Source organism: Cryptococcus neoformans, chromosome 11, assembly GCF_000149245.1.
Source record: "Cryptococcus neoformans var. grubii H99 chromosome 11, complete sequence".
Classification (NCBI taxonomy): Eukaryota; Fungi; Basidiomycota; class Tremellomycetes; order Tremellales; family Cryptococcaceae; genus Cryptococcus; species Cryptococcus neoformans.
In genome coordinates, this window is record NC_026755.1 from 1,124,757 (window position 1) to 1,148,386 (window position 23,630).

The window sequence follows — 23,630 nt, forward strand, 5'->3', positions numbered from 1 at the left end:
TACGAGTATGAATACAGCTTGGTCCTTTGCATTTGCCGCAGTATCTGCGAAGGATGAATACTGAAATTCTACGATACGTGTCACACTGATTGCTGCGTAGATATTCCTCTTTTCTTCTGCACTACAGCTAGTTCCTTACGTATTCCCCGCCATCAACAAGGCTTTTTGATCTTTGCTGGTAAATATACACCAAAAGGATATTCCTAACATTAAGTTCATGGAATGAGTCATTTGTTATTGTTGGTGAGAGATCGAGAAAAAGAGGCGTTGTCGAAGCTATTGCCTGGTGACAATCGGATGGACTGCGGAATTAAGATCAAGTTCTAGATGCCCCTATTAGTAGTTACTTGTTATGGGTCATCAACGTACCTAAGAGTTGCGGATCTAGTTTTAATTAGGTTTAGCATCCGTATTCCGTCGAGTGTGTGCTCATTTATACTATAGTAAATCGTGTGAAGATGCAATGGCTTAGATAGATCAATTACGTAATAATTGGCGACCGGTTAGCGACCCAGGCCGGTGGAGGTGTGGTGTATTTCCCCAAAAGGTATTCATTGAGCGGATAAGTAATCGGTATATCCTCTATCCTCGTATGTTTTTCGGGCGGATACCTTGATTTATATACCGCCCCCTCTCTTGAGATATCAACAAACTGACGTAGACATATCGACAACATGGTAGCCTCGACTCCCACAGAAACGCCATCAACCGCGCTCCTCTCTCTTATCCACTCTCTCCGCGCCTTACCTACTCGCCTCATCCAGTCCCCTCCGACCCAGCCACGCCGTGCATCTGTAGCCATCATCATACGCTTAAGACCTGCTGAAGATCTGGTATTTGAAGGGCATGAGCCAGAAGGATGGACAGGAAACGTGGTTTCTAGGGAAGATTGGGGAGAGGGACTTGAACTGGAAGATTTTATGAAATTGTGTAAGTAATCATCGTGGGAGACATGAGTGAGTAACCGTCTGACGCTGTGGTACAGCCTGGGTAAATCACCCTAATACTGTTCCAGAGATTCTGTTCATTCGCCGTGCCTCTCCCTCTTCTTTACCTCCTCCAGGAGCCCACCACCGTTGGGCTTCTCATATCGCCTTCCCCGGCGGCCGTCAAGAACCAGACGATCAGTCAGCCTATTATACTGCATTGAGAGAGACTTGGGAAGAGATTGGAATAGATTTGGCTGAGAAAGAATTTTTGAATGTAGGACGGTTAGACGAGAGAGAGGTGACCACAAGCTTGGGGAAAAGACTGTTGATGATCCTCAGTCCCTTTGGTACGTTTGATGTGCTGCATCTAAGACAGGACTGATTAGGTGGACAGTATTCATCCAAACCACGCCAATAAGTCCGGCTCCAGAGTTACAGGCGGTAAGTTCCTCAAATGCTTCTCCGATCATGTATTGACGTCTGGAAAGACCGAAATCTCATCTGTCCACTGGGTGCCTCTTTCTCTACTTACGCCTCCCTTTTCACCTTCTCGCTGGTCACATGTCGAGATTGATGTCAGCACTCGGTTGAGTCCCCGAAACAAATTTGTACGATGGTGCCTGAGAAATCTCATAGGCAAAATGAAGTAGGTTGTGTCTTTTTATATTACATATTATAGCCACTGATGAAAGCGTCCAAGATTTGGCTGTTTGCTTCTTCCCGATGAGCCGACCGTGACAGCTGAAAATTTTGACCCCTTGGATTTTGATGAAACGATAGAAGGAAGTGGTAGCTGGACGGATGCAGCGAATGGCAGTCGATTTTTGAGGCTTTGGGGCTTGACTCTAGGAATGACCCTGTAAGCTGATCCTGCTCTGTATCACCCCGTAAATATCGCTGATAGTCACTCTCCCCATAGGGATCTTATCTCTCATCACCCGTCTGCACCCTCCAAGCTATTCGCAGAAGGCCAGAACCTCACAACTTCACAACCCAGTACTCCTGTTATGGACTACAACCCTCAACTGGCCCCTCGCACTCCTGTAACCACTCACAGTACCTTTGAAGACCAATGGGAGGCTGCGAGAAAAGTGTTGGCGGAAGAAGAGAAGAACAGGGCTAGGGCAAATGAGAAGGCGGCGCAAGGCAGAAGACGAAGAGGTGTAGGACCTTATATGACGTGAGTTGTTGGAAGATGTCCAATTTCAGTCAGGTTGATAATATACTAGTGCGGTATTTCCGAGATTCACGTATCCCGATGTTAATTTTTGGATATGGTGCGTAGCTTGTTCTGCTCTTGTCTAGTCTCCGCTTACTAGTATTTATCAGGGTCTTCTCTCGTCGGTACCGTCAAGTGCTGAAATCCTGGGAATTATCAGCGATTGGCCCTTCTCGTGCTGCCGATAGGCGTATCAATTGGTCTGGTCAGGCGCTTGCTACCTTTTACACGGCTGTAAGACAAGCTTTGGTTGTGACTCTGATCATCCGAGCTCTAGGTCTCGGTGTTGGGCTGGCGGGAGTGGGTTACTTGGTGTTCAAGGCTATGGGTGGTGGAGAGCTATAAAAACAAAAGCTGCATGTATGTGCTGTAGCAGTTGACTGGATAGATAACTTGGAGTGTATCTAGCCTGAGGCCTGAGATGATGGTTGTAGGATATTCATATGCCTCTTAGATATGTACGCCGTTCACTGTCATGGATCAGTCACGCGCGCTACGTAGGATCTAAGATCTGGCGCGGAAGCTATCGGAGAGAAGTCACTCAGGTCAGATAGGGGAGAGTGAAGCTAGAATTTAGACGAGATTGCCGAAACTTAGATGGTGATTTTGTCGCGGGAAGCAAACGACAAATATGAACATCCTAGAAAAACGCAATGTTTATATAAGCCTCGGAAGGACCGCGTGGCGTAAAAAGATATAGAAACGGAGATCTCCAAGGCTGAAGTGATAAATTCGGAATTGATTATTCTCTGGTAGTTTGGTCACATGAACAGATAACTGATACCCGCCGCCCCCTATATATGCATTCTTTCGCCAGTACTGGAGCACGTTCTCGCAACAACAAATCACGAACAATGCCAGTTCCAAACAACACATCCCCTCGCTACTCTCTCCAGCCGCCTTGCGGCCTCCCAGCACCCTTCCGGCTGCCTCTCCGTCAACTGGAAGACACCGAAGCCAATCAAGTTGACGATATCGGCAATTTAAGGAGGTCAACAGCTACGGACAATGACCGGAGTGGCGACACTCTCATGTCCTGCTTTGGTACTTTGTCCATCCCATCGCTTCCACTCGAAGATGAGAGCGCGGAGATCAATGATCTTTCTACGCACGAAAAAGGCGCTCAAACAAAGTGCTACCCTGGGCCAAAGCTGAGTGATAGAGCGACACATGGGCCTGATGCGGGTCCTCTGATTGACCGGTTCAGCTGCTTGTTCCAAGACCGTGAGTTGCATGTGGTCATACGCCGGCCCTCTTTAGCCGCCTTCGTTTTGCCGCTGACGGCGCCGCTACTTGTCTTAGAGTACGACTGCAGGTTTAACCCGAAAGGCATCGTCTCTTTGGGTGTAGCCGAGAACTTTTTGATGCAACAACAGTGCATGGAGGTCCGTGCGAATTTCCTCTCCTCAGTCCATCATCTCATCAATCAGTCAATCAGCCCCGGCCGTGTAATCTACCAGCGAGTTACGTATGACTGACTTTCAATATGTCTTTTCTAGCTTTTTTCTTCCGCACTCCACAATAACATAACTCCACTAGATCTATCTTACGGAGATTCGCTATGGGGTAGTCGAAGGATTAGCAAAGCTTTGAGTGCGTTCTTAAACGAATGGTTTAATCCGGCCGAAAAGGTTTTGCCGGAGCAAATCATCACAGGTGAGTACTGGCCGTACCAAATGTCCAAGTACCAAACCGTCACTGACAGAATTATCATTTTCAAGGTGTCGGCTGCTCTGCGGTCCTTGACCAGCTCTTCTACACTATTTTGGACGAAAATGAAGCTGTCCTCCTCGCAGCCCCGTAGTGAGTTTTGGTCTTCAATATATGTGATCGTCCTTTCACTGAACGCTTGTCTCAGCTACACTGGCTTCGATAGAGATCTTATAAGCCGAGGACGAGTTAAGCTTATCCCAGTTCACCTCTCCCCAGAAAAAGCTTTCGGCCCCGAAAGCTTGGAGTTGTTTGAAGAAGTATACGATAAGGTTACGGCACAAGGTATCAGCGTACGTGCTGTGGTAAGTAATCTACTTTATCATACTGTTTCTATCAACATTGATATATGGCCTCTTGATCAGATCGTCTGTAACCCACAGAATCCTCTTGGACGCACGTACTCTCGGGAAACGCTACTTGCCTATGCAAAGTTTTGTCAAAACAAAGACCTTCATTTGGTGTCAGATGAAATCTACGCCCTGAGCGTTTACGAAAACAAGGGTGAGAAAGCCTATTCGACATCGTTATCGGATTGAAGATGACTGATCAAGTCCATTAATTAGATTTCCCCGACGCGCTTCCTTTCACAAGCATGCTTTCACTCAATGTGCGAGAGGAGCTCGGGATGAATTTTGATAAATCTAGGCTTCATGGTGGGTGCTCATTTTTATCTGCTTCTTGCCTCGCTCAACTGATTTTCGATTACAGTGGTCTATGGAATGAGCAAAGAGTATTATACATTCGCTGAAGTACCTTGGGGGTATGCTAATACGGTGATAGCTTTTGTGCAAACGGTCTTCGCGTTGGTTCTCTCATATCACAACATAACCCTTTCCTTCTCCGCTCAATGGCGAACACCTCAATGCTTATGAAATGTGAGTATTGATATGAAAAATTGCGTTAACAACTGAAATTAACGGTCTGAGTAGTATCCTCCCCAGCAGATGTCATCTGGTCAACCTTGTTGCAGGATAAAATGGCGCTCAAGAAGTTTATCACAACCAACCGTCAACTTCTTGGAGAAGCTCAAGCATTCATTAGGAAGTGGTTTGAAGATAGGGGCGTACCAGTAGCCGACCACAATGCGTGAGTATCGCTATGTCAATATGAAACCGTGATGTTATGAGCTGACATTGGCCAGAGGGAACTTTGTGTGGGTGAACTTGGGAGCTGCCTTGGAGTTTGATGATGTTACGACAGAGAAGCGAATCTTCCAAAAACTTCTTGACGGGGGTGTCTATATCGTATGTTGCCTTATCTCCTTTGCGAAGATCTATCCAACTGAATGACTTGGCTTAGGCTCCCGGATCGGCTTACCATTATCATATTCCCGGGTGGTATCGCGTTACGTTCAGCGTTGCTCGCGATAACCTTCTCGTAAGTCATCCATCGTGAACAAGTACTGGCAGATCTAAGTTGAGAATTTTTAGGTTGGATTGGGTAGAATTGAGAAGCTTTTAGGCCTCAGCCTGGTCACACCTTGACGCTGAAGAACAAGCTTCCCAACAGACGTTGAACTACCTTATGTGAGATGATTTGGAAGATGGAACAGAAATCAGATGTTTGAGTATACGTATAAACATAAAATCGTTCTTGTACCAACATGCCACTAATCACCACATGTACTCTATGTAATTATAATTCTCTATATGTCATCCTTAAAATGGATGCCCCTAAAAAGACAAAATATCGCACAATTCTATAATTAAATAGATGGACAGTGAAATTAAATAAATGGGACATGAAGTTCGATCTTGTTTAATTTTTTACGCAATGATACTACTCCTTTTAGACCACCAATGTTTCTTTTTGTCCAATGTACCTTTCTCCATAAAGTCTGATCCTTGCTCCTGGCTTTTCCTCAATTTCCTTGCCTTGACCTCGCTACCGGCAACCGCCTTCCCCAACGTGCCGCCTCGACCGACAACTGTACCATTCGCAGCAGCGACGGTACTCCCTGATTGCTTGTCGATCACTTCAGTAAGTTTGATATCGCCTGATAGCTCATGGAAAATGGATGCATGGTGAGAAGGAGTTCGAAGTTGCGGTTGTTCACTAGTATACCCCGGATTAGTAACTTGAGGAACAGTGGGAGGAGCAGGCGCGACTGCACACTCATACGCATGAACGGAAGGATACTCCATAGTAATCCTAACCTCTCGCTGCCTCAAGGCCGAATCAGGATCAACGTGGTGTCCATAAAAGGAATTTTGTTGGTAGGTTGTATCACAGTGAATGTCGGGATAGGAGGAAGCAATGGCAGGTGATCGTTCAAGCATCTCACCAACAGAATCGGTGGTAGCATTGGCGCCCCAATCGTTGGTAACAGCTGTCTGCCTGTCAACAGAGACCTCTCGCGCCCTTTCGGCAGCTTGCCCTTTTTTCATGACTTCCGCAAGATGATCAACCTTAGTTCTCCAAGTTTCTTCAGCCTTGTGCGCATTCATCAAGCCAAGTCCTCCCAATTCCTGTAATTTGCTCAGCATGCTGGTGGGAAGTGACACCCCTTTACGTTTCCTATCTTGGGATGGGTCATTTCCGTAAGGCCGTGTGTAAAGACCACCTGCATGCATGTGATCATCGCGAACTTTCTTGGTTGTTGGGTTCCCGTGGGAGTAGACTGAAGTAGATCTTCTGGGGCTGTCAAACATTGAAGGTGTCCCACTATGGGGCGGAACCTCCGAATTGTTATCTTCTCGGCCAGTTGCACCATCCTTCTCTGTCCTATCAGCTAGTCTCATCAACGCACCCCCCCATTCCAAGCTCTCTTGCGCCATTTTGTGCATGGCTTCGCCGGTGTCCTTGATCTTGGATGAATACTTGAGTAGGGCCTCTGCATGGGTAGAAAGTAGGTGGCTTGCAATGGTAAGAACGATGTTGTCCTGGGAAGAGGTCGAAGAGCCCGGGGGAGAAGCGGGGTTAGGAATTTGAGGCTGGATAGAAGTCAGAATTTGAAAGGCTGGGATATCCGACGAAGGATGGGGCAAGAGAGCTGGTGACGATTGGAGGGAAGTCTGAATGCATTCGTCAACCATGCCCGGCATAGTGTGACTGGCTGAATAATATCCGTCGGGACTTGTTGTGACAATGACATGTTGCAGGGAAAAAGATCGATCATGGGTGTTCTCAGTTGATGGGTGACTGGAAGACGATGCCTGATGGACGACAGATGGTGAAAATGAAGCGTCGTGGCTTGACCCCAACATGTCAGCAGTCTTCAGAGTCTGTTGGGGAGGATTGACCGTGATATTACGCTCAACCTGCCTCTCGGCAATACCCTCATGTCCAAGCGGCTTGCGAAATAACACTTCTTCAACCTTCTCCTGACAGTTATTCTCGTATCTGCCGTCCTGTTCCTCCACATGATTCTCCACATAAAGGATTCTTCTCACGCCATCCGACTGAGTATGCGGGGAGCCGGCTCGCTCAGAAATGCTCTTGAAACCAGCAGAACTGAAGGGGTGAGCTTGCTCGTGCTCTTGAGCATCATAGACTTCCGAGCCGTCATCCCTTATTCCAAAGATACCAGAGGTGCGAAAGACTTGAACAGGTTTGGCAACCTCTTCCGTAGACTCTTCTTGCGTGAGCTCGCCCAGCAATGTGAGCGGGGACTTTGAACCAGGAGACTGGCATGGTGTGGAGCCCTGAGAAGACTTCGCACTCGAAATTCCCTGCTTTTGATTCCTTCTGGACAGTCTTCGGCTAGCAAGTCGTTCTTTCATGGAACTTCGGGAGTCTGGCGAATTGTCCGAGTTATGGCTACCAAAGATAGATGAAAGAATGCTCGAGACTCTAGTGAGGGTAATGACGTTTTTAGTATCCCCAGAAGTCTTGATGCTAGATGAACGAGAGGGATGTGACTGAACTGAGCCAGGTGTCGAGCCGGAACAGGCAGAGTGCAAGTTGTTCTCTTCCGGGACCAGCAAGGAATCGGGAGGCTATTTATCCGTCAAACTCACTCATACCAAACCAACCAGTGATTAACTCACTTGAGCAGCGGACTGTTTATTCTGATCTTGCTCGGATACATTTGCGGTAACAGTCACCGCAGTTGGGGCCTCTTTTTGACTTGGTGTGCCACTATAACTTACCGACTTTTGCGGGGTAGGACGAACGTTGGAGCTATGAGGACGACGTTTGATGAGACTGTGGCGGCGCTTATTGGTTAAGGGATCCTTCTTAGCCGAATTGGTGTCGAACTTCATATCGTCGGTAAGGATAGGTGTATTATCCAAAGTCGGATGAAGAATTCCAGGAGAGGGTACAGCAGATCTATGAGAGTTGGTATCCTGATATCACTGTCAGCCTAGCCGCAGGATAATGAAATGCTGGCTAACCAAGGAATATCTTCTTGCATGTGAATGTGGTTTTGACTTAGGGGGGTTAACACAGGGGCTGTTAGATGTATCAATAGTCCGCTGCCTCACAGCCATTCCGTTGGCATCGACACCGGGCACATTAACAGTAGGATCCATTCCTGAAATGGAATTAGACTGTCCTTGTGCTTGCTGATCACCAAATTTGACCTTTGTCTTTTTGTCCTTAAGCATCTTCTCAACCTGTCTATCTCCCATTTTCTTGTCTTTTGTGGCTTTCTCCGTAGTTTCCTTTTCTTTGATTTCCTGCTCCCGGCCGGTCTTGGCTTGCTTGCTACGAGAATAATATCTCTCGAGGTATCCCCGCCTGGCCTCGTCGCTGATAGCACCATATGGCAATGGACTAGACGGCGGAGGGATATTTTTGACCAGTTTTGGTTTATTAGAGTAGACTGAACGAGGGGGTGGGAGGAGACCTCCAGGAGAAGGGGATTTGAGAGAAGAAAACATGGTAGAGGAAGCAGTAGTAGGACAAATAACGTCACCAAGAAGCTTTCGAATGGGTATAAAAGAGCGTTGATTGCTTGATGGAGAAGCAGGCCGGGGGATCTGACTGCGGGATTCAGCTAAATAAGAGCTAACGCTCACTGCTGAGGATTGCACACTGCCATCGAGTTGCGCGAACGATTTGGGAGGGACGAGATTGCCGTATGGAATCTTTCGAGCTTTGTAAACAATACTTTTCTTCCCGTCTCCATCTCGCTTGGTGTCTGCATTAACAGCAAGAAGAGCAAGGGTGTGGGAAGAGTTTGGAGTAGTGAGCTCTGTGATGGGCGACAGCATGCGAGCATGAGCATCTGACAAAGTGGCCATGGTAGCAAGTAAAGAAAGAGAAGAGGTTGGTAGAAAGGAAGGAGCGAAAGTCGGTTCAAAGCAGTATCTGGGATTTCCATGGTTATTATGGGGGACGTGCAGGAAGGAAGAGCGGTTGACTCACCTAAGGACTGCGAGATAAGGAAGACGAGGGAGGAACGGAGGAGTTGGTTCAACAGCACGCCACGCGTCGGGCTCTTAGGCGCTCTGATTAGAGCTAGGCGATAAGCTTAGGGAAGCCTTACTTGTCGTGATTGATGTTTACGGAAGGGAGGGCCGCGCCTTGGGCCAAGACCGGGGCAGGTCAGCAAATCTGGAGAGGGCGCACGCTACAAAAATGTAATGACACTTTGGAAATAATATCGCGGTTACGTCTTACTTATAGACCAATCTTGGAGCCCTATACGTAATGCCTCAATTCCTCTCATATTGAGGTAGTCGTCGATGGCAGGGAGAGGTAGTACGAAGACGGGAATAAGACGGAGGATGAGTATGAAGCGGACACTGGCCCGTAGCAGGCTGCGAGGGAGGAAGAAAGGATGAAACGTTTGCATGACCTTATAGGGCCGAGCTGAGGAGCGAGAAGGGCCGAGGGGGCATTAATTCTTAGAGTATTGATGCAAGTGACGAATGCTGGGACGTGCACCGTATCTCGCCATTTCCGAATACGGACGACGTGTCAGGATTGAATGATCCCCTTCGGCTCTCGTGGTGATCACGTATCTTCTCCATTGTGGACCCCTTGAGAAGTATACTTCAAGCGGCTGCAGTTGGTAAGGTGAGCCTCGATCCAAGGATACCATTAGTAGCTTACCATCACAATGACTACATCAGGCGAAAGGCTCAGAAATATATTTCCTACGTAGTGATTATTCGTCAGCAAATTCCGCCGTTCCCAAGTTAAGGACGCCCCTCCCTAATAATTAATACCCCCACCTCCAAACTTCTGCTCCGACGGAAACAAAAAGACAAGAACGAAGGAGGTTCACAGTTCACACAGTTGAGATATGATAGATGCATTGCACTGCTTATTGCTTGATTTTGTACTGACACAACATTTCTTCTGCTCCTTCTACATAGCCCACACCTTGGCGCATCCGTCTCTTCCACCTGACACTAAATACTTGTCAATGAACCTCATTTTTTCCGCTGGCTTGGTATGGCCGTTTACCACCAACCGCGAGTGGGCGTGAGTCGTGCGGTTGTACACCTCTACGCCATTCTCTCCAGTACATGCCACCACTTTGCGGCTATCGAATTGAAGTGCTGTAACCGGGTATTCGTATTTGTGAACTTCCGAAACGGAACCCATACGGAGATCCCATATCTAAATGACATGAGCAAACGACCCCGTCCTATTCAGTAAAAAAGTTTTCACTTACTCTGACAGTCCGGTCCAGACTTCCCGTGACAATGTATTGCTCGTCAAACTGCAAGCATGTGACTGGAGCAGTATGTCCAATGAGAGTCCTATGCGCCTGTCCCGTCCTCATATCCCACATTCTCACGCCACCATCCCCGCTTCCACTGGCCAAAGCGTAACCCCAGAATTGCACGCCTCCTACAAAGTCTTGATACATTTCCCACGTCCCATCAGCATAAGGTGGAGTTGGAACAGCAAAATTTTGGCCTGTCGCGGCGCTGAGGAGGGCAGCTCCCGACATGCCAACCAAGGAAGCACCGGGCGAAGGAAGAATGTCTTCGTACGTGTTGGAGCCAAATGATGTTGACGAGCGGTGGGAAAGACGCGGGGGTCGTTGAGGAGGTGCAGACGACGGCGGAGGGGGAGGATTGGAGATCGCCCACAGAATGTCCATAGTTAGAACACATTGTCCAGTAGCAACGTCCCATTGTCGGATCGTCTTATCTGAAGAGCCAGTGACCAAGCAACCATCTTCATAATACAGTGACGTGACGCTCTTGCTGTGACCCTCCAAGGTCCTCACGCATGGGCTACCATCTCCGCATTGAGGATCCTGCAGAGTGCCATCAGGCAATTCATCGTTTTCCTCCGCATGTTCTCCATCTTCTTCATGGGCTCTTTGCTCGGCTATTCTCTCGAGAGGATCCTGTCGAGCAAGCTCGGCGAGCTGAGTATTGAGACGTTCTTCGTAATCTTCAACCATGCGCAGATCCCACAGGCGAACGTTGCCATCAGCACCGCCGGTCAGACATAAAGTATCTTCGACCTGCAAGGTTTTGACAGTCCCTGAAAGTACTGTCAATCACGAGCTCATCACATATAATCATTGACTCACCTCTATGTCCTCGCAACTGTCCAATCTCCTCACCATCACACAGGTCCCAAACCTTGACAACGTCGTCCTGTCCGGCAGTAACAAGCATTCCGTATGGTTCGTCAAAGTCCAGTGCTGTGATAGGTGCGGTGTGTCCATTTAAGGTCTGTTCCTCACATCAGATATGATTGTTTTCCGCTCTAATAATGATACTTACCATGAAAGCCACGCCAGATGGCAGCTCATCATGTTCTGAAGGCAGGAACGCCGGACCCTTTCTTCTCCTTGAGCTTTTATTGCTGATGCCAACAGCACTGGAGCTAAGAGGCAATGACTTTGCGCCCGCTGCTGCTTTGATGGCCGGCGAGGCCATGAGCTCCTGCACACCCTCTAGTTCATCATCTAACTCCAAATCTTCTTCTTGAAGATGAAGAAGGGATGCCTCAAGGTGACGGCGGATATCTTCCAACGTGTCAATCTTAGCTCCCACTTCAGCGATCTCAGATTGTATCAAGGACTAGATATATGTAAGTATCGGCAACCACCACAATAAAATCATGCTTCGACGCACCTGCCTGACATGCAGATTCTCCTTATCCTGGCCAATCTCGTCTGCTTGTTTAGCCAGATCTTCTAACCTCAGTTTGCCTTCCAAATGTCTTCCTTCTGTGAATCTCCTGCTCTCCCTCTTCTTTCGTTTCTTTTTTGCCGCATGCCGGCCCACACCGAGTTCCCCATCGTCTTCATCTTCTCCCTTTTCTGTTAATAATCCTCGTGCTCGATCCCCCAGTTTCTTCAACCCAATCTTGCCTCCCAAATCTTCGTCCACAATTCCACCTCTCACCATCCTTCTCCGCTGCTTCGCCAGCTCTGACGAGGGTATCGTGGCCTTGAAGCCTCTTATTAGACTGGGTGAGTTTTGGTCATTTCGAGGATGTGAGGGATCGTCAAGCGAAAGTGAAGCAAGATTGTCTACTGCCTCCAAAATAGCAAGAGAAGAGGCAGTCGGCCGGGAAGACTTGTTGAAAGGGAGGTTGGTAGGGAGGCGCAACAACGGGTATGGTGCACCGGGATGCGAGGGCTTTGAAAGCGACTGTTGGCTAGATGAGGCGGCATTCAAAAATCGCGGTTGCATCAAGGAAGGAGCGACTGCATGTCTAGATTAGCGATTTCTGTCTGTATATCTAAAGAAATTACCATGAGTGTTACCTACGGTCTGACAAGATCTTAGCACTCTCTGACCGTCTGTGATCTCCTTGAAAGGGACCAATTAAGACCTCTTTGGCGATAGAGAGTGTGCCATTCAAAGATGAGAGGTATGGTGATGAAATTGGATCCAGCGCTGAGCGTAGAGGCTTGTCATGATCATGATGGTTGGCCATGGGTAGTTTTGCAACGTGCGGGCTTATTGCCGAACTTCAAAAATGTAAAACGAATGGGAAGAAGAGAAAGTAAAGAGAAGCCGCGAAGAATGAGGTCAGCGGCGGTAACGGCGGCAGCGAGAAAACGCTTTGAGGCGACGAAGAAGCGTCTTTTTTATGGTCTTCTCGACATGTCGTATTCTAAAGACCTCTACATAATCATAATAACTTCTGGGCCATTGATTTTCAGGCGGCCAAGTACGCTTAAATGGCTCTTGTCACTATCACCGGCTTCCCATGCTCTGGCAAGTCCACCCGCGCCCAGCAACTCAAGCAGTATTTTGAAAAACGTCTGAAAGAGCCGGAATATGACGGTCCAGCTCTTGAAGTGGTGGTCGTAGACGATGAGTCATCTCATGTACCCCGCTCCACCTATGATTGTATGTACTTATTACTGTTAGTGGACACCTTAGCTCATAAGCACTCAGCCAGCGCTCAGGAAAAACCAGGCCGTGCAAGCTTGTTCTCCAATGTCAACCGTTCGTTGGGAACAGACACCATCACCATTGTGGACTCTGCCAACTATATAAAAGGCTTCCGCTACCAAATGTACTGTGCTGCCCGGGAGGCGCATACTCGAGTCGCTACTGTAAGCTTATTATTGTCTTTATGGTTATCCTAGCTGACAATGCGTCAAGATTCACGTTGTTGCCCCACCTGATATGTGTCGAAAATGGCATGAAAAACGAGGAGAATGCTCTTACAAGCAAGCTACGTACGCGATGGCTCGTTGAATTCTCAGAGCAACTGCTAAACTGGAAAGCAGGTTCGATAATCTTATCATGCGATACGAAGAACCGTCATCCATGGTTCGATGGGATAGCCCACTGTTTACTATACCGTGGGATGAGAATCCGCCATTCGAAGACATATGGAATGCCATTATAAAAGGTGACAAGAAACCTCCTACTTCTGCTGTCCTTCAGGTGAGTATTGCTTTCTACTAATATTGGCACTATTTTTGACTCTGAGCTCAGAGGAGCAAACCACCACCGAATACTCTTCAAACTTTAACCGCAACCACTTCTCTCATAAATTCTTCCCTCCTCTCTCACCTCACTTCTCTGCCAAATTCCACCACCTTCCCCATACCTTCTCCTCCAGCCCCATCGTCTTCCTCCTTGGTTCTCCGCCTACCAGCGAAGAAAATAACGCTCAGTGAGATGTCCAGACTGAAAAGGCAGTACGAGACAGTGCAGGTTAAGGCACAGGCTAGCGGAGGTTTAGCAGCGGCAGGAAACTGGACAGAAGGGGAAGTCGCAACGGGATACGTGAGATTTTTAGAACAGACTTGGGAGACTGGGTGATGTAGAGGTATTTGTGCTAATATAATGCATATCAAGAATGCTACAATGGTATTCCTAACGCTGGTTATCTGTGATATATGTTTCTAATCTAAAGACGGACAATTTTCCGGCTTCAGTTGATAGTTTCGCCTTTGCTCATCTGTTATATGTTAGATCAACAGGGCAACTCTCGACACAATTCGTTTACAGGGGAGTAACTTACAAGTTTCCACTTGCTCGTATGCTCGGTTCAACCTCACTTGATCCTCCTCTGCCCCTCCGATGTCCGAGTGCTTGATTTTGCATAAAGTATAATACTTCTCTTTCAAGATGGAATTGACCTCTTTCTCTCTGGATTTATCGAGGAGTTCAACTGCAAGATTTTCTACTCCCAGCTCTGCGTAGTATCCGTTGCGGTCGTGAAGTTTTCTCAGAGCATATTGCTCAGATGGACCATAGATGGAACTACCAATCTTTTCCGCCTTGGCTCTCGCAAACTTCTCGTAGACCGCTTGTCGTTTGGTGCTGTGGGATCCAGAGGAAGTCCAAGCTGAAGATTTAAGCGAAGATGGTCCGAATAATCTAGAAGACAGAGAAGATGCGGGGGACACGTTAGAAGCCACGGAACGCTTAGCTCGAATGGTAGGATCAACTTTGGAGAAAAGGGAGGAAGAGGAAGTTGTCGTCGCTTTTTTCTCGATTGGGAATGATGGCTCAGAGAAAGCTTGTCCTTGACCACATAACACTTTTCCTGTATATTCCCTGCGCAACAACTGGATAAATTTGACGCTCGTTGCGATGAGAAAATAAACTCACATCAGGGACTGTAGATGAGGGACAGCCGCGGAACCTATCAGAGGAATGATTTTATCGTCTTCCCAAGTCTCTCTCCTAATGGGACCCCCCCGGCGCATGGCATTGAACAAGGTTGAAACAACGCTGGAGGATCCTTGATCCCCCATCAAACAGTATCCTATGCCTCTCTCGGGGTGATCAAGCCATGTTCGACTGAAGATAAGCCCATTGTTCTAACAGTTTGATATTAGTACCGTCCTTATATGTCCTATAGACATACGTAGTTAACATGATTAGATGTCTGTGCCTTCCCTTTGGGCCAATCAACCATTAAATTGTGGCCATTATCGTTCAATTCGCCATCGGTAACAGCTATTTCCCCGGAAGATAGATACATTTTGTAAAGCAGACCTAATTGCCATTTATAAGTATTGTTGAATGCGTCTTCGTATTTTGAGCTTACGATACGTTGGGATGGCAAACAGTTTCTGGGCATGTCAGCTCAGGTCAATTCACCATATTGCCTTGACAACATACTGTATCTCTCACTCGAACATGGATATCCTCCCACTCGCCGAACGTAGCATCGTGGGCTGAAATTATATTTTCCATATCTGATCGCCCAAGTCTGGGTGGGCCCCATGCAAATTTAGGACTTGTCACAGGATCGTATTGATTATTGTCGTGAAGAGGAGCAGGAGCACCGACGTTTCTGAAATCTCCGATGTACGGTGCTGGAGTTGGGGAGGGCAGAAAGTCTGACAAATTTATCATAGAGCCGTTGAGTATCTTTTCTATTGATTCTTGCCTCATTCGAAGTACTTCCCGGAAATAGAGTCCACTGGCTGGCGCTTTAGTCTATATCAGACACAAAATACAACGCTAACTGAACTTACCTGCACCAATGACTGTCCGGAACAGCTGCTATATTCAGACCTATTTCGGTGCAGAAACGCTGGGCGACATTCGCGTAATCTTGCCCTCCTGTATGGCGATGTATGGCTTCTGAGCGCAAATCTGAGAGAATACAAAGAGTCCAAAAAGGGATGATATGTGTTTCGTGATAGCGGTAATTGTGCTAAGAAAGAGGAAACAGAATGAGCTCATAAACAATTCACCTTGATAGTCTTCAAGACGGATAGCTAGTTACACGTACCCATATAGAATTCAGGTGAGCTGCTCGAGCCGACTCTGTGTTAAACATCATCAAGGAAAGAGGTTTTATGAACCATATTCGCTGATAGGGATCCTGCTCCACCAAAGTCTCTATGAGCGATGAGCCGCCACCATAAACTTGCTTATTTGCTGGCCGAACCGCGTATGTGCGGCTGTTTGAGATTTTTGCCGTTCGACTGACATGCTGAGCGCAAGAAAAGGTGCGAGATGTTGGCGGGGGTATCAGGCGACCAATGGGCATTGGATAAAAGCGTATGCCTATACTCCTGAATTTTTCGGGATTTCAGAAGTGGATTACTGCAAAAGTATGTTCGTATGAAGTTTTATTCTAGAGAGCGCTGCAGCCAGCCGGCAAGATCAACAATAACGAAGAATAAGCAAGACGAGCATAGAAAATAGAGTAAGCGTGCCTGGCCCAAACATAATAATATAAAAAAGCGATGGTGGGCGGCCGTCGCCCCTCTTTACGCGACTACTAGTTTCTTGACTTCTTTGCAAATGAGATCGGGGACAAGGGACAATGGTCTGTCGAGGTGATTATGCAACTACTATCAACTTGCGGCTCACTGAAGCGGAACGGATTGCTGCTAAACATGTACGACAGTGATCTCATATGTATGTCTCACAGATCGTCTGCATCGAGTTACTTCTGTAGTCTCATTTATTTCGATGTAACTCCAACCTTCGATCTTACAGTACACCCGCCTCCTTCATCTTGGCGACAAGCTCCTGGACAGTCTCAACCTGCAAGACATAAGCAGAGAATATCAGTGCCATGCAAAGCGGACTAACCTTGCCACCGCCTTGACGCTTAGGAGGTTCAGTGACGGAAACAGTCTCGAGTCGGGGAGTCTGAAAAAGGGTCAGCAAAGAGCGTTTCAAAATATGCTGGAACATACAAAGTCAAGACCGAGGTCCTCAGGTTTGAGAGTTTCAATCTTCTTCTTCTTAGCCTTCATGATATTAGGCAAGGAGGCATATCGAGGCTCTTCAGGAACGTTAGATGCTACTGGTCTTCAAGTAAATATCTGATACAAACGTACCGTTCAATCGAAGGTCAGTAGTGATGACCATAGGAATCTTGCTCTCAACAACTTCCAAACCACCATCAATTTCTCTTGTGACCTCAATCCTGCCGCCCTTCTCGATCACAACCTTGCTAGCGAAAGACCCTTGTCCCCACCCAAGCATACCAGCAAGCATACCTCCAGTGGCACCGGTGTCATCATCGATTGCCTGCTTACCCATAAAGACGAGGTCAAATTTTTTGCCGGCTTTTTCTGAGCGTTCGATAATGGCCTTGATAGCATGAGCAACGGAGAGAGGCTCAACGATAGTGTTTTCGGGGGTGGTGATGTGAATACCAGTGTCAGCACCCATGGCGAGGGCGGTACGGATGGTGTCGGCAGCCTTAGGAGGGCCAATGGAAAGGGCAGTGATAGATTCGACCTTCTCGCCAGACTTGTCTCGCTGGCGAATAGCCTCCTCCACGGCTGAATTGGGTCAGGACTTCTTCAATTAAATTTCGAGTCATGTGAGCTTACCGATTTCGTCAAAGGGGTTCTGTAATTGGAAGTCAGCGAATTACACAGATGATGCAGGAGCAGACCTACCATAGAGTGCTTGACATTGGTGTCCACGCCCTTGCCGTCAGCGGCGACTCGGATCTTGCTGCAGACATAAGATGAGCTCGGCCGAACACGCCTCTTTTTACGGTCAAAGGGCGATCACTCACACAGCATAGTCGATGGACCTCTTAACGGGGACAAGGATGTTGATGAGAGATGGGAGAGTGGGACGCATTGCGGGTAACGTGATCTCCTGGCAGAGTGTGCGGAGGTGAGGTATTAGAGATGGAGGAAATGTAATAGAAGACGGCTGCCCGGGTTGTTCTTCATCGGCTCTTTCCCTGCGGTTTTCCGATGGCAGCTGGCTTAACCGGGGGACCAATTGTGTTACGTAAAACTTTCCTCTCAACGTCATCATATTTTGATTGATGGCAACAACAAGCAACGAAGAGGAGCAATAGATGGGCCACTGGCGGTGGGACCAATATTCTTTCGATCAATTCTCAGGTAAACATTGCAAGCCGCTCACAAGACATGACCAGGACAGCTCATCACCCTCATCCAACTCCCTCCTTTCCAGTGTACTGTCTTGACTGGGCTGACGACGCTAAGCTGATCCTTGGAGGTGGTGGCGGAGCAACCCGAAGCGGCATTCAAAACAAGCTGGTAAGTCTGTTCTACCGTTCATCAAATCTCATCGATGTGCTCATGAGATATATAGAAACTGTGCAAAGTCTCAAAAGATGGAAAGTCTTTGAGTTATTTGACTGAACTTGCCCTCAGCAATGATGAAGATGCGCCAATGACTATGGCTATTGACAAAAAGGTATGTGAAAATCATGCAATCTACCGATGGTAAATCTAATGCGAGGGCCATTGGTAGACCACAAGCATTGTCACGGGCATCAATGGCCCTTCATCGGCCATTCAAGCTGAAAATAATGACCACTGCAGAGTTTATTCATTCAGTGACAATAAGTAGGTTCCGCTTCCATGGCATGGTCCCATGCTGACTCCTTCTTTAGAATTGAGCTAGTCGGAGGGCAGAAAACCATAGGGGCTGATTGGTCCGACGATTATCCTTACCAAGTGGGTCCATCAGTGCTTGCAGCTGTCAAACGTACTGATCGAAAAAAATATAGAAATTCACTGTCCTTTCGCCCTCGTCTAAGCTGCTCGCGGTTGGAAGTACCGATGATAGGGTGTCCATCCTGCATTTCCCTTCACTTGAACCTGTAGTCCCCGCATTTTCCACAGATTCTGAACTTGTAGATCTTGACTGGGGAGGCCCTGAGGGCGAATGGGTAGGTTTGACTTTTGCGATTGAGCGTGGTAGACTGTAGTTTTGATATCATTTTAGTTGTCTGTGGCCACCACGACTGCGCTCTTGATTTACCAGCGTTCCTCTGCCGGAAAGGCCCTGACATTAAAGCAAACGGTCTATGCTCCAAGTTTTGACATCGTCCCAGCCATATTTCGTTCGGCCCGTTTTTCCCGTAATCCTTCAACGCCTTTCAACATTCACGCTGTACTGAACTCTACCAAACCCGCAAAGCGAGGCGCGGCGAGAAAGGCGTGGGTGTGCACCTTTGGAGTTGTTGCACCACCGAGTCAGGCGAAATTGACCGAGGAGGAGAAGGCTACTGCGAAGAGCGAAGAGGAGAAAGGAAAGGGGAAGGAGACAGCGAGCGATCCTCAGGAGGACGTGGGGAAGTGGGATGTTCTGATCAAGCGGGAAGTTGCTGGAAAGCCTGTAACGGTTTTCGATGTTAGGTATGCCCTCTATTAGTTATTCATACTAGTTTTGCTGATGAAGGCTTAAAGTTCTGATGGGAGACTTCTCTCATATGGATGCTCTGATCTCTCGATCGGGATTCTCGACTCCAAAACTTTGGCAGTGAGTATTTCTCGATTGCTGAAGTCGATAATTAACTCAATTACTTTGGCAGCCTCTTCTAAAGATCCTTCATGCCCACTCATTCCCTCCTACTGCCCTCAAGTTCAATCCCTCGGCTTCCCTTCTTGTGTCTGCGAGTGCCGACAACACTGTTCGCGCCATCGTGGTACCTGCTAACTTTGGTGGACGTAAGTAACCATCTCCGATGGATTGTAAACCAGCAAACTGATCAGTCACAGTATCAACGCCTATCATCATTTTGTTGTTGACGCTTTTGATGTTGATTTTGGCCCTTGCTTTCAAACGGTGACCGTGTTAGGTGATTGGGGGTTTATTTATTTTTCAGTTCAGAGCGACGTTGTATTATAGTGATAAAGAGGCTGCATGCAAGTAGTGCTAGATTAGAGATGAATATGCTACTGTTGACTTTAGTATCTTCGATGTGGATGTCTTTTGATCACATCTCTCTTTGCTCCTTCTCCTCGCTCGTAGTGGTGAATATGATGGCCTCGTATTATCGTCCTTTTTTCAAGCTTAGCCGGCGAAGTCCGCTATCCAAAGAATGTCGCCGCCGTCGTTGTTGTTGTGCCCTGCGTGATTGCACTCTGCGCATGTGGAAGCCGCGCCGCCGAACGAAGAATAACCGGAGCCGGCAGTGTGTCCTTTGTATACTTTCTATGTATACAGTATCTACACGCAAGGTAACACACTCTATTTGAACAAAGAGCCCTTATTCCCCTGTCATATCTACCCTTACAACAACATGAACCACGGTGATCACTCGAAACATACTATGCCTGACATGGACATGCCCGCTTGCTCGGTAGGTTGTCCTTGTCTCTACTCGCAGAGTACGCTGTGTCAGGCTAATCAACATGATGCTAGATGAACATGCTGTGGAATAACCAAGTAGCAGACACATGTGTTGTCTTCCGCTCATGGCATATCTCGGGTACTTGGACTATGATTCTTTCTTGGTGAGTCTATATAGCAGCAACTGGGGGAAATAATGTGCTGACTGTACAGAACCATCGTAGCCTTATCATCATTGGCATCTCCGTTTTTTATTCTTACCTTCTTCATTACATCAAAGATTACGATCGTCATGTCGCTGCTGCCATTTATTCCTCTACGCAGCAAGGTCGGAGGGACAGAGACGGCAGCCCTGCTGAAACAGGTCTCATACCACCTATCCCAACTGCGTACGGCGGGATCGAAGTAGGTGCTTTGAACAGGATTGGAGTGTAAGCATTCGCCCTTGTGCTGCTTCATCAGAAAGGAGCTCATTATCGTTCGGCCTGGTAGTACCAGGTTGCCGCTCAGATTGAGACTGATTAGGGCTGGACTCTATGCCGTTACCGTAGCCATTTCCTTCTGGGTAAGTATCATTACCAAAATGGGCATTGCTCTTCTAGGAAATGGATGAAACTGACATTTTTTTCTTTCCTTTATGCCTCAGCTCATGCTCGTCGCGATGACTTACAACACGTATCTCTTCAGCTCCATTGTCGTTGGTGCTTTCTTCGGTCATGTGATATATGAAGATGAGATGGACGTCGGGTAAGCATTTATCTATGCAAGAATAGCGGATAAAATGTGCTAGCCACTGATAATCGTTTGCAGGGCCGTGTTGTCTGGTACGAGTGGGAAAGGGTTGGCTTGCCACTAAGGGGCTACTGGTGTAGAACATGATGTACATTTTATCTGGCATTCAGAATCAATCAGACGGCCCCGCTATGTTTTCGAGCATCTACACGCTAAGTGATGATAGGAAAGGCCCCGCAGCAGATGCCAATATGTAATGGATGGCCGAGCTCTTTTGAAATATCATCCTTTCAAGTTCTCAAACAAAAAGGGTACCCGCGGCCATAAAGCAAGGCCAACTATGCGCTTCGCACTTTATGAGGGAAAGCTGGATAGGCCATCTATTCAAATCTTATCATTCATCGACATCACTTTGTAAAACCTCTCTTGGTTCTGTAATCCTCTTCTCTCTCCCCTCGTTAAACCACACAACCCTGATCCAAAGTCCCATCTCACAACCCATACCTCCCCTTTGATATTTAACACTGGATTATTGAGGAAGAACTGATCTGAGCTTCTTTTATCATCATCATGGCTGACAAGGAATCATGGCTTGGCCCTGAAACCTTCCCAACCATCTGGATTTGGATCTGCTTGGTATCCAATCTGATAGGCATTGCTGCCCTAATCATGCTGATTATTGCAGAATTTGTGATTTTGGTCAATGATTATTCCAACTACCATGCTCAGTATGGTTACAGCTATCGTGAGTTCTCAATCCGTATGAGGAATCTGGAGATAAAGGGCTAAAGGGTGAATAGCCGCAAGGGGCTACGAAGGTAGCACCGGATGCGGGCAAGTAGAGTATACTAACGCTCCCAAACATCTCGGTTCTGCAATCTGGATGCTGTTTTACCAGTTATCCATCATCGTTCTAGCTACATTGGTCATTGCCTCTGACTTGGCCTGGCGAGCAAGTAGCTACAACGCCTGGGGCGGACGATGGATTTCCACCTTCTATGCTACTGGTATCACGGAGGGTAGTATGCACCCTGGACTGTTCTACTATGTAGCAGCGAATGCTTTCTTGAAGCTGTTTTTGGTGGTGTTGTATATGAATCAATCATTTTACGGTATGAGAGGTCATTCTTCGCACGCGTAAGTGTCAACTTCATAGGAACTGAATTTGTTGAGGAAATTTTACAACTCTTGTGGTTTAGCTCGCCGTATAGCAATAATGATGATAACAACCATTATTATACGGGAACTTCTTCATCTAGTGCATCATCATCCTCCTCTTCGTCCTCAAGTGTCTCACAGTATTCCTGGAAACGAGGAAACGGTAGCTCAGTCAAAATTTACGGTGTTGAGGCCTGGGTGTACTTTGCCGGGTGGATAGCTGTTTGCTCCATCATCCCCAGCATGATCGCCTTCCTATATTTGGCGGCTTGGGGGAAGAAGAAGGTTGAAGAGGGCGAAGGAGGAGCTGGAGTGGGCGGCAAGGGATGAATGTTCGTAGATTAGATTGAGGTGCAGCTCAGTGTGTCCAAAGTACTTCGAAATCTTCCCCCCTTTTTTCCCGCATGAATAATTGCACATAAATCATTCGAAACTGGAAGATGAATATTCATATGATTAGAAGAGGACAGAATAGCTCTTTTGAACAGCAACGCCAAGGGTTCCGAAGACAAGGGCTAATGGACAGGTGAGTTAAGTGTCGACCATAACAATGAATGGACCTACTGAAAAGTCCAATGTATGAGATCACATAGACGGCGCTGATCTATAAAAAATATACATATTAGTCTGATGGAAATGTCAATGTTATTGTTACTATATGGACTCACACGCTTTTCAGGGTCACCAGAAGCGTAGCCCGCCTGTAGGTACTAGTCAGCATAGGTAGTGCGATAACTGTCATAACTGCACGTACGGTGTATTTGACGCGGCCAATAATCCATGTAAGCATGGCAGCGGAGGCGATCTTGGGGTGGAAAACACCTGTTGAATGTGTAAGACGTCTTCAACCTGCATTAAAGGTAAACGAAACGGCGTACTGAGGAAACCAAACAGAGCGAGAACGTAGGGAATATTCTCGAGAGTGTTGGCGTGAGCACGCTGGCAGCAGTTGAATTTCTGCCACACGTTAATACTAAGTTCATAGATGATATAAACATTAAGCTCACCATCTTTTTGGCATCCGCAGCAGCCTCGGCCTCGGGAGCATACAATGTAGGGTACTTGACACCAGACTCCTTACGGGCCTTCGAGACAAGAACTTGCTGCCAAGTCTGTAACGCCAGAGTCAGTTGTTTTGCGAACCTTGTGGAAACAATAGAGAATGACTTGCGTTGAGGATAAACACGGCGAAGAGCGGGAAACCGACGACAGGGAAAGCGGGAGGAAGGGTGATGGCAGTCATTCTGGGGTGGCGTTATGGAATGCTGGGCGGAAGTGTTTGGAAGAAGAGAGTGGCTTCCTTTTATAGCGATGAGGCGGATGGCCGCGCGGTTGCGGCCCAGAGTCTATCCAACTCCGTCGGAAACGCTATGCTTAATAACTAATGGAACAGAAGATGGATGAATTCCAAATATTCCCCTCACATCTCCAATCGGGCCACCAATCCGCTGCCCGTCGGCTGCCAAACCCCTGCCTCCGGCCAATGCCCGTGGTTAA

The 23,630-nt window shown here is 47.5% G+C and overlaps 12 protein-coding genes and 1 non-coding gene; 7 read left to right on the forward strand and 6 right to left on the reverse strand.

Moving 5' to 3' along the window:
* Positions 1–75, forward strand: part of CNAG_01863 (ATP-dependent helicase STH1/SNF2) — a 4,939-nt gene extending 4,864 nt beyond the window's left edge. Inside the window, exon 7 of the mRNA XM_012197420.1 lies at positions 1–75. This exon is cut by the window's left edge and continues 485 nt beyond it.
* CNAG_13013 overlaps positions 1–416 on the reverse strand; it is a 454-nt gene extending 38 nt beyond the window's left edge. The window contains exons 1-2 of the non-coding RNA XR_001046241.1: positions 370–416; positions 1–323 (exon numbers count right to left, since the gene is read on the reverse strand). The exon at positions 1–323 is cut by the window's left edge and continues 38 nt beyond it.
* A 153-nt stretch (positions 417–569) lies between these two features.
* Positions 570–2,842, forward strand: CNAG_01864 (hypothetical protein). XM_012197421.1 has 8 exons: positions 570–930; positions 986–1,276; positions 1,324–1,370; positions 1,418–1,575; positions 1,630–1,788; positions 1,849–2,109; positions 2,159–2,206; positions 2,259–2,842. Exons 1-8 carry the CDS (start codon positions 675–677, stop codon positions 2,491–2,493), a joined length of 1,455 nt encoding a protein of 484 aa, XP_012052811.1. The 5' UTR covers positions 570–674; the 3' UTR covers positions 2,494–2,842.
* Positions 2,843–2,914: 72 nt separating this feature from the next.
* CNAG_01865 (hypothetical protein) lies at positions 2,915–5,569 on the forward strand. XM_012197090.1 has 13 exons: positions 2,915–3,372; positions 3,451–3,533; positions 3,648–3,804; positions 3,870–3,951; positions 4,007–4,163; positions 4,224–4,362; positions 4,425–4,514; positions 4,570–4,591; positions 4,642–4,736; positions 4,791–4,947; positions 5,003–5,105; positions 5,161–5,238; positions 5,292–5,569. The coding sequence occupies exons 1-13, from the start codon at positions 2,949–2,951 to the stop codon at positions 5,343–5,345; spliced, it is 1,641 nt and encodes a 546-aa protein (XP_012052480.1). The 5' UTR covers positions 2,915–2,948; the 3' UTR covers positions 5,346–5,569.
* On the reverse strand, positions 5,374–9,940 carry CNAG_01866 (hypothetical protein). The gene is made up of 5 exons (XM_012197422.1): positions 9,865–9,940; positions 9,175–9,814; positions 8,199–9,117; positions 7,851–8,150; positions 5,374–7,799 (listed from the first exon to the last, which is right to left on the reverse strand). Exons 3-5 carry the CDS (start codon positions 9,048–9,050, stop codon positions 5,628–5,630), a joined length of 3,324 nt encoding a protein of 1,107 aa, XP_012052812.1. The 5' UTR covers positions 9,051–9,117; positions 9,175–9,814; positions 9,865–9,940; the 3' UTR covers positions 5,374–5,627.
* Positions 9,941–10,045: 105 nt separating this feature from the next.
* Positions 10,046–12,773, reverse strand: CNAG_01867 (mitochondrial division protein 1). XM_012197091.1 has 6 exons: positions 12,501–12,773; positions 11,859–12,436; positions 11,505–11,804; positions 11,309–11,453; positions 10,433–11,259; positions 10,046–10,377 (listed from the first exon to the last, which is right to left on the reverse strand). The coding sequence occupies exons 1-6, from the start codon at positions 12,667–12,669 to the stop codon at positions 10,123–10,125; spliced, it is 2,274 nt and encodes a 757-aa protein (XP_012052481.1). The 5' UTR covers positions 12,670–12,773; the 3' UTR covers positions 10,046–10,122.
* A 68-nt stretch (positions 12,774–12,841) lies between these two features.
* On the forward strand, positions 12,842–14,075 carry CNAG_01868 (protein KTI12). XM_012197423.1 has 5 exons: positions 12,842–13,088; positions 13,137–13,297; positions 13,347–13,423; positions 13,475–13,634; positions 13,686–14,075. Exons 1-5 carry the CDS (start codon positions 12,917–12,919, stop codon positions 14,013–14,015), a joined length of 900 nt encoding a protein of 299 aa, XP_012052813.1. The 5' UTR covers positions 12,842–12,916; the 3' UTR covers positions 14,016–14,075.
* CNAG_01869 (hypothetical protein) lies at positions 14,025–16,337 on the reverse strand. XM_012197092.1 has 8 exons: positions 15,946–16,337; positions 15,686–15,867; positions 15,327–15,630; positions 15,253–15,277; positions 15,070–15,200; positions 14,811–15,022; positions 14,218–14,756; positions 14,025–14,154 (listed from the first exon to the last, which is right to left on the reverse strand). Exons 1-8 carry the CDS (start codon positions 16,204–16,206, stop codon positions 14,099–14,101), a joined length of 1,710 nt encoding a protein of 569 aa, XP_012052482.1. The 5' UTR covers positions 16,207–16,337; the 3' UTR covers positions 14,025–14,098.
* Positions 16,338–16,489: 152 nt separating this feature from the next.
* CNAG_01870 (electron transfer flavoprotein beta subunit) lies at positions 16,490–17,852 on the reverse strand. XM_012197424.1 has 7 exons: positions 17,701–17,852; positions 17,579–17,636; positions 17,510–17,528; positions 17,009–17,458; positions 16,865–16,953; positions 16,758–16,817; positions 16,490–16,709 (listed from the first exon to the last, which is right to left on the reverse strand). The coding sequence occupies exons 1-7, from the start codon at positions 17,766–17,768 to the stop codon at positions 16,656–16,658; spliced, it is 798 nt and encodes a 265-aa protein (XP_012052814.1). The 5' UTR covers positions 17,769–17,852; the 3' UTR covers positions 16,490–16,655.
* Positions 17,853–17,997: 145 nt separating this feature from the next.
* On the forward strand, positions 17,998–19,863 carry CNAG_01871 (prolactin regulatory element-binding protein). XM_012197425.1 has 9 exons: positions 17,998–18,199; positions 18,255–18,359; positions 18,417–18,511; positions 18,559–18,622; positions 18,676–18,837; positions 18,894–19,306; positions 19,358–19,430; positions 19,483–19,618; positions 19,670–19,863. Exons 1-9 carry the CDS (start codon positions 18,068–18,070, stop codon positions 19,738–19,740), a joined length of 1,251 nt encoding a protein of 416 aa, XP_012052815.1. The 5' UTR covers positions 17,998–18,067; the 3' UTR covers positions 19,741–19,863.
* Positions 19,864–20,108: 245 nt separating this feature from the next.
* CNAG_01872 (solute carrier family 31 (copper transporter), member 1) lies at positions 20,109–21,275 on the forward strand. The gene is made up of 6 exons (XM_012197426.1): positions 20,109–20,253; positions 20,316–20,407; positions 20,468–20,674; positions 20,736–20,808; positions 20,890–20,990; positions 21,054–21,275. The coding sequence occupies exons 1-6, from the start codon at positions 20,194–20,196 to the stop codon at positions 21,097–21,099; spliced, it is 579 nt and encodes a 192-aa protein (XP_012052816.1). The 5' UTR covers positions 20,109–20,193; the 3' UTR covers positions 21,100–21,275.
* A 156-nt stretch (positions 21,276–21,431) lies between these two features.
* On the forward strand, positions 21,432–22,567 carry CNAG_01873 (hypothetical protein). The gene is made up of 3 exons (XM_012197427.1): positions 21,432–21,720; positions 21,776–22,112; positions 22,175–22,567. Exons 1-3 carry the CDS (start codon positions 21,546–21,548, stop codon positions 22,461–22,463), a joined length of 801 nt encoding a protein of 266 aa, XP_012052817.1. The 5' UTR covers positions 21,432–21,545; the 3' UTR covers positions 22,464–22,567.
* On the reverse strand, positions 22,108–23,516 carry CNAG_01874 (glutathione S-transferase). XM_012197093.1 has 7 exons: positions 23,305–23,516; positions 23,141–23,245; positions 23,012–23,090; positions 22,888–22,955; positions 22,802–22,834; positions 22,698–22,737; positions 22,108–22,648 (listed from the first exon to the last, which is right to left on the reverse strand). Exons 1-7 carry the CDS (start codon positions 23,374–23,376, stop codon positions 22,590–22,592), a joined length of 456 nt encoding a protein of 151 aa, XP_012052483.1. The 5' UTR covers positions 23,377–23,516; the 3' UTR covers positions 22,108–22,589.
* Between the last annotated feature and the right edge of the window lie 114 nt (positions 23,517–23,630).